Source organism: Epinephelus fuscoguttatus, linkage group LG15 (assembly GCF_011397635.1).
Source record: "Epinephelus fuscoguttatus linkage group LG15, E.fuscoguttatus.final_Chr_v1".
In the NCBI taxonomy this organism is placed as follows: domain Eukaryota; kingdom Metazoa; phylum Chordata; class Actinopteri; order Perciformes; family Serranidae; genus Epinephelus; species Epinephelus fuscoguttatus.
The window spans coordinates 23,198,093-23,205,745 of record NC_064766.1 but is presented as its reverse complement, the minus strand read 5'-3'; the positions used below and the strand labels follow the sequence as shown (position 1 = coordinate 23,205,745).

The 7,653-nt window shown below is 42.3% G+C and overlaps 1 protein-coding gene and 1 long non-coding RNA gene across 2 annotated transcripts; both read left to right on the top strand.

The window, feature by feature from the left end:
- Nucleotides 1-547: 547 nt before the first annotated feature.
- LOC125901603 (uncharacterized) lies at nt 548-2,581 on the top strand. The gene is made up of 6 exons (XR_007450997.1): nt 548-1,016; nt 1,467-1,575; nt 1,727-1,770; nt 1,924-2,011; nt 2,133-2,200; nt 2,519-2,581. It is a non-coding gene; the product is annotated as an uncharacterized LOC125901603 (long non-coding RNA).
- A 221-nt stretch (nt 2,582-2,802) lies between these two features.
- LOC125902013 (ubiquitin carboxyl-terminal hydrolase 37-like) lies at nt 2,803-7,020 on the top strand. The gene is made up of 9 exons (XM_049598099.1): nt 2,803-2,846; nt 2,965-3,088; nt 3,171-3,322; nt 3,479-3,578; nt 4,460-4,536; nt 5,367-5,475; nt 5,595-5,652; nt 6,499-6,654; nt 6,762-7,020. Exons 1-9 carry the CDS (start codon nt 2,803-2,805, stop codon nt 6,767-6,769), a joined length of 828 nt encoding a protein of 275 aa, XP_049454056.1. The 3' UTR covers nt 6,770-7,020.
- Nucleotides 7,021-7,653: the final 633 nt, after the last annotated feature.

The following is a 7,653-nucleotide window of genomic DNA, read 5'->3' as shown; positions in this document are numbered from 1 at the left end:
TTTGTTTGAATATATTACAGAGATGCTCACATTATGAAAATTAAAAGATGCAGAATGTGTTCTGGAACAGAACGTAGTGTCATGTTCTGTAGAACCTCTTTGTGGGGCCAGAAGTTGGTAAGTACAAGTGGAATGTTGCAACAGACAGTTTGACTACAGCAGTCAAACAGTGCAGACGGACATCACAACTTGACTCGAATTTCAAAAGAGATCCACAACACGCGAAGATGCTCGGACAACGTATTTTTGGCCGAAAGGTTTGTCTCTCTTTCTGTAGATCCACGGCTTTAACGTGACCTTGTGAAATGAAAAGTTTCCATGACTTCAGTGTGTTTTCGATACTTGCAGTCAAATTATAGTCTATCTAGAGGTTTTTGTAGGACACAGATGCTAGTGTTACCCTGATTCCTCGACAAAAGCAGAGGATTTTCCTTATATTCGATTATTGCAGGAAAACAACAGTTTATATGATACTTGTGTGTTTTATACAGCAAATAATCTTCAAATATTTACACCACTATTATGATTTTTGAAGTGTAAATGTAATCAGCGGAATTAAAAAGCTAATGTTATCTAAATTACTTCATTCACTGCCCCAACAAGGCTGTGAAGCTGTCAAAGTGATGACACTCTGTAGTCTCATTTAATCACTCGTTAGCAACCACCTTTGTAAGACACCTAAAGGCTTAAAATTTCACAAGTGGGATATTTGCTGACATATCTTATGTCCTAGAACAAAATGTGGAAGTCTTTGGTGTTAAGCACAGACCATATTTCAGGCACCTAACCAAAACCAGATTCAAAAAACTCATTGACTTCAAGACAAGGAAACCAAGTGTGCAAAAATGCAAACTCATTTTCGGGGTTTAGGACTCATTCCCAGACTACTCTATAAAGGCATTTTAATTTTCAGTCAGTGTTCATCTTATTTTTCTTTGTTCTTAACAGAAGAAACAAGGATCTCATAAGAAGACTGTGTCTGATGAGAAGAAACAGCACTCCAGCCATCAGACAAGGTAAGGACATACACTTCAGTACAAAATACACTTCAGTGGTCTGTTTCATTTGCAGTCTTTATGAAGGGTTTAGAAGGATTTTACCAGAAATAAAGTAGTATTAATACAAGTATTTACATTTTTTAGTATGTAGTTTCTTGGTCGTAATCCAAACCTTTAAGAGTTAGTGCCAGAGCTGCAGACCTGAGATTTGAAAGCAAAATTCTCATTGTTTTTTAACTGGTAAAATCTTGGAGCGCTAAAAAAATAAAATAATAAATATACAGGCAACATGTACAAACTGTCTGAGATTAGTGTTTTTAGTGTCAAGTGTTTAAGTTTGATAAATTGTTTCTGATTGTGTTAACTGTGAGAGTGATTTTTTTCTGGAAACAATTCTTGCAAATGATTTATGATTCATTTATCTGGCCTCAAAGCAGAAAAACTAACTGTGTCTCTCTTAACCACCAGTGGCGGTGTCCAGGATGTACCTGCTGCTCCAGGCTCAGCAAAGCCAGCTTGGGAGGACCGACAGCCAAAGAAGAAGAGCTGGTGGAATCGCCTCTTTGGTTACCTTGACGTATGTTTGACGTCAGAGTGTCAGAGCTTCACATTAATCTCATTTTAGTAGACTGTAACATTTATATTTAAACATTTTAGTTGGAAATGGCTCTGAAAAAAGAAGTTTAAAACAGTTTCCTCATAATATTGCTTTGGATTTCACTCTACAGAAGAAAAGTGTTCCTGGTAGGAGGCCTTCAGCCCCACAGGAAAGGTAAGACGCTCATTCAGAGTGCGTTTTTGTTTCTACAGACATGTTGTTTGCTAACTCTTTAATTTTCCCCACAAAACTCCAGAGATGAGCACAAGGACACAGCGTGTCTGTATGATTTATCTCTGTAAAATAACCAACCATGTTTCTCTTTAGACCTACTGTCACCACCTCAGACGCTCAAACTGCGTCACAAAAGCAAGCCGTGAGGAATTTTTGGCGTTGGCTGTCGATCAACCACAGGGTATGTTTCACAGAGCCAGTGTCACCAGATATTCACCAGCCAGGACTCAGTGAGAGTACTGATATAGTTAATTCTTATGTTTGCATTATTGAACAATTCAAGTTTGTTTTTCCTCCAACAGAGAAAACGTGTCTCACCAGCCAACATCACCAACGACAAAAAGACGGACTCACCAAACCCTGAGAGGAGGTAGTGACATTCATTCCATGCTGCTTTCAGTGTCTGTCAGGAACATAAACAGTTGATTGTTTTTCTAAATTCCTCTTATATTCACTGACTAATATTCTTAAATCTTGCAGTGATATCCTGTAGCGAAAGTATTCTTAAAATATTTTACGTTATTTATTTTACCTGGGAGTCTTTTTGTGTATGCTCTGCCTCTTGCGTAGCTTGCTTAACCAACTTTGTCACATAGGCAGCAGCTTATAAACACACACTCTGGTCTGTCAGCCTCTTGCTTGTTTATTAACCATGTGTTTGTGTGTTGTTGTTTTTTTATCTCCATAGCAACCTAATAAATGTCATCTGGGACACTGATAGGTCTCTGGATAGCCCCATCAAGTGCTTCGGGTGAGTACATCTGCACATGAATCAAAGTTGTAATGAGAGATGAATCCGTCAAATCAAACTGAAATACCTGTTTGTGATTGGTCAGTGAAGAATGAATACTGACGTGTGTTTTGACTCGCTGTGTTTCTGTGTCAGATTTCCAAACATTGGGCAGACCTGCTATATGAGCAAGCCTGCAGAGTCTCCTAACATTAGAGGACTTCATTGGGGGCATCAGTCGCATGGAGCAGGTCTGGAGCTTAGTACCTGAGGCTCAACTGATGAGGTACAGCAGCCACACACACACACATTCACACTTACGTCATTCTCAAGTTTTTCCACAACGAGAGTACTAAATGAAACACATGCAAAAATGTCTCTTTTTTTCCTCTCGCCTTCTGCAGAAGCTTGATGGATGTCAGGGACGTTCATTCGTCCATAGACGCACGAGTTAAAATCTCCCTCCTGAAGTCCTTTAAAGATGTGGTCTCTGCCCAGGCACCTGAGTTCTGGGACACTCAGCAAAAGGTGAGTCAGCAGCCTTCACATTCTGTTGTTTCACCTCCTGACTGTCTGGGCTCTGTGTTTAAACTCTTCTCTGTGTATTCAGGACGCTCATGAGTTCCTGACTACAGTCCTGGAACAGATGAGAGGTCTGGCCCCTCTGCTGCAGGAGACAGCAGCTTTCATGGGCACACATTATACCTGCCCTGTAGAGGATAACCTGGTGATCACAATAGAGAACACCAGGACATGCAAAAGGTGAGACGGCACAGTTCAGGGTCACACACAGTCAATTTTCAATGGTGCCACCTTATGATCTGCTCTTGAATAAGCCCTGCTCTTGTCCTGTTATGAAACAAAACTGTGTTGTGACCACTGCAGCCAATATTAATGTGTATTGTCTCTAATGTGCAGCTGTGGAGCACAGTCAGTGAGACAGGAGGAATCCACAAACCTGTCTCTAGACCTCATCCCTGGAGGCTCTGTGGAGGAGATGCTCCAGGAGTACCTTAAGGTAAAATCCACAAATCCTCCTTCAGTCACATGATCACTGACTGATCTAAAACATCATGCAACAAGCACTACAGACACACACACACACACACACACACACACACACACACACTGCCTCTGTCTGAGCATGTGGACGTGTTGTATGAGGGGTCAAATGTATCAGCGAACACTGCATTCACTGCGTACTTGATACGTGTAAATTGCGTGTGCAACCATCACCGTATACTTGCTTCGCGTGCACTACACGTGCATTCACCGTGTACTTGTTACACATGCAATGCGCGTGCAATGCCTGCACACGCCTAGACGTGCATGCGTATACACGTCATGTAATCATAGGGGTCAAAAGTGTCAGCTGTTGAAGCAACAACGTATCGTGTTACAGACGTGTGACACGTAGCATCGCTATGCTAAATAGCTTGCTATGCTAATCAGACGTGTGTGCGGAGACACGTCATGTAATCAGAGGGGTCAAAAGTGTCAGCTGTTGAAGCAACAATGGGTCGTGTTACGGACGTGTGACATGTAGCATCGCTATGCTAACTCTGTTAATCGGACGTGCATGCGTAGACACGCAAGTGTAGTGTATGTGTAGCGTTTGTAACGCGCTGTGCACACATACTGATAAGATGTGTGAGCGTGTCGTGTGAGTGGAGCGCACAACGCCTGCGCGTCATGTAGCGGGCGTGTGTGTAACACTCGTTTCTCCATAGTAACCCTATGTAAAATGTAGGCGTGCACTCACGCGGTTTGATTAGATCTGATGTGTCCTAAGTAGGCGCAAATGACGCGTTGTAGTGTGGTTGGGTGAAACGTTTGACCCCTCATAGTGTTGTAGTTGTGTTCATAACACACAGCCTGTTTCTCTGTGCTGCTCTGCAGGAGACGGAGGTGGAGTTCAGGTGTGACTGCGGAGGAAACAAGTCAAGCTGCAGATCATCCTTCCTCACTCTGCCACAGTAAGTGACATCACATCTGACATAAATGATCACCTGACCTGGGTGGTTCCCAACCTGGCTGGTTCCCAAACTGGGGTCCACTGACCCTGAGGGACCCTTGAGAGTCAGTTGATCTCAGCGTCAGACACCGCCGCACAGAGGCACCCTTTGTGGCAGTATGACACGCAGCGGGCAGCAGCAGTTTGTGACGCTGCCTGCAACAACTGTAGTATAAAGGGAAAGAAAGTCTGTATAGGGCAGGCAGGAGGGGAGGTGAATGGGTCAAACAGACTCTGGACTTTCAGCTCTGAGACAACTGTTCACTTTCAGTGTGAAACCAAAATCAGTGGAGTTATTTTGATAATAACATAGTGTGCTAGCGTGTGTAGCACGCTACACTACTGAAGTATGTCACATGACGTATGTAACATAACGACATTGGTAACGACTGAACCTATTTTAAGCCAAACCATGTTGGTTTTTGTCTAAATCTAACTTTAGTTGCCTAAACCTGAAATAGAAAGGAAGTAAACATAAAAAGGAAGTCTTTTACCTACGTTTCAAGTTTATTTTGAGAGAGAACGTATGCACGTAACGAGCAGAAACTGCACATTTCCTGTGAAAACAGAAGTGTATCTTGAAAAAACACAATGCATGTAAGGAGCGTAGATTATCGTGTCGTCCCTGAATATCCAAAGCTGACGCAGGGGGGTACCTAGGGTGTCATATTTTGAGGTGTAGGTCCACTGACAAAGCGTCAGTATCTGATGAGTTAGGATAAGAATGTGTTGCTCCACTTTGTCTTTAGGCTTAACATTAATCCTTTCATATTTTCATATCTTTTCCCTCAGAGTGCTCATCCTGCAGCTGAAGAGGTTTCGCTACTCTCCCTTCTTTGAGCTTGAGAAGGTTGATGACCCTGTCAGGCTGACAAGGGACCTGCCGGTCTCCTCCACACAGGTAAAGAAAAACAGAAACACAAAAATCAGGCTCACATGAAAGTAAACGTGTACAGTGTGTGCTGTTGTTTTGTGTGTGTACGTGTGAAGCTAACTCTTATGAACTGTGTTCCTTCACAGGATGGAGGCTGCTACAGCTTGGTCAGCGCCATCAGCCATTTTGGCTCCACAGAAATGGGTAAGAGAAGCACACACTGAAGGCTGAATGTGACCGTCTGTCGTCCTCTGTCATGCTGTAGATAGAAACGTTTCAGGTCCTGATGGAATTAACCAATTATAATTATTCACTTTATTTATTCTGAGTAGTTTTGGTGGAACTTTATCCTTTTCTGTGTGAAATTGATGGTTATTTTTTCCTTTTGATTGATGAATTTAGTTATTAGCACTCTGCGTTATTTGGAACTCTTTTCTGCTACCTTCTTATGTTTTATGTAGAAAACCATAAAAGTTTTAAACATCATGTCATATTCAGAATCTTTTTGATACCACTCTCTAAGTTGTAACTAATGGTTTTATGAATAGTTAAGAAATAAATAATAATGCTTTATAGGTGAGTTATACGCCGAGCTGAAAAATTTCCCTTTGTCTGTTATCAGTTAACCCAGCAAGCAATAGTCGTGATTTAAACGGATTGGCTATATTTAGCTCCGATTTAGTCTAGCTACATGTAACCCAAATCTAGCCAATTTAATTTTGAAATTGATTAAATGTAATTTTCGCCATTGCAGATGGCGTGCGGTATGATATACAATCACCTATGGAGAGTCAACAGTAATTAAAATATGTTTATCTCCATTTTTTGGACATGGTCTCTACATAGCTGTATAATTGATGACGTCTACGCTTTGGCTATGGTTAGACGTCTACCAAATTTTCACTGACAGCCCAAATTCAGCCGTGATTTAGCCTAGACGTCAGGTCTTCATGTAGACGGCTACGTTTTTTAAACCAAAAAATGCTTGCTGGGAACCTTCATAACCTCCACTTTGTTTCAAGATATTAATCAAGCTCTCTCTCTTAATAGGACACTACATCAGCCAAGGCATCCACCCAGACCACAATCCGGACAAACCAGATGATCATTGGCTCACCTACAATGATTCAATGGTCTTTAAGACGTCCAGCAAGTTAGTCTGTGAGCAGCGGAAGAGGGGTGCTTACATCCTGTTCTACAAGAGAAGTAAGAGGACAACACTGTCACATCCTTAACTCAAGTCCTGAAGAAGAGAGAGATTTTTAAATGCGCCAACATAGTGTTTATATCAAGTGTGTTGTCTTCATTCTCAGTAGTGTAACCCAACTGACGACGTGATGTCGGACTGAGGGACCTGCCACAGTCAAGACGTGATGTCGGGCTAAGGGACCTGCCACAGTCAAGACGTGATGTCGGACTAAGAGACCTGAAACAGTCAAGACGTGATGTCGGACTAAGGGACCTGCCACAGTCAAGACGTGATGTCGGACTGAGGGACCTGGATACATCACACGGAGACAGGATGACCATCATGGAGCCAGGAGATCCGCCGCGGGACAAGGAAGGTAAGTGAGTTCCTAATCTTGTCTGTTTTCTTGGTGCAGTTGTTCAACGTGACGGTGGACAACAGATGACCAAGAAAGACGACTGGAGGATGAACGAAGAAGATGTCCTGTGGCCAGGAGCAGCTGATGGTTCCCTTGCCCTTAGGAGGATGGGCCCCCCCAGAGAGCCTGGTTCCTCCCAAGGTTTCTTCCTCTTGTGGGAGTTTTCCTTGCCACTGTCGCCTCACAGTCACTGGACAGCAGGACAGACCCAACTCATCTCATCAGCATTGACACCACAGTTGTAGAGATGGTCCTGCATTGTGCCAGAGTATGGCTTGCTCTCTGGGGAGAACTACAAAAAGAAAATCAAAGAAAATAAATACTATTGGACTTTAGGATTTTGTTGGTTGTATTTTAATGTATTTGTCAGTGGGAGTTTTCATAGCTCCATAATACAGCGCCAATTCCAAAAAAGTTGGAACACTGTGTAAAATGTAAATAATAACAATCAAATCCTTTTTGACTTATATTCAAAATGAATAAAGTCCAAAGACAAGATATGTAATGTTCAAAATGATAAACGTATTGGTTTTTGTAAAATACACACTTATTCTGATGTTAATGCCTGCACACGTTCCAAAAAAGTTGGGACAGGAGC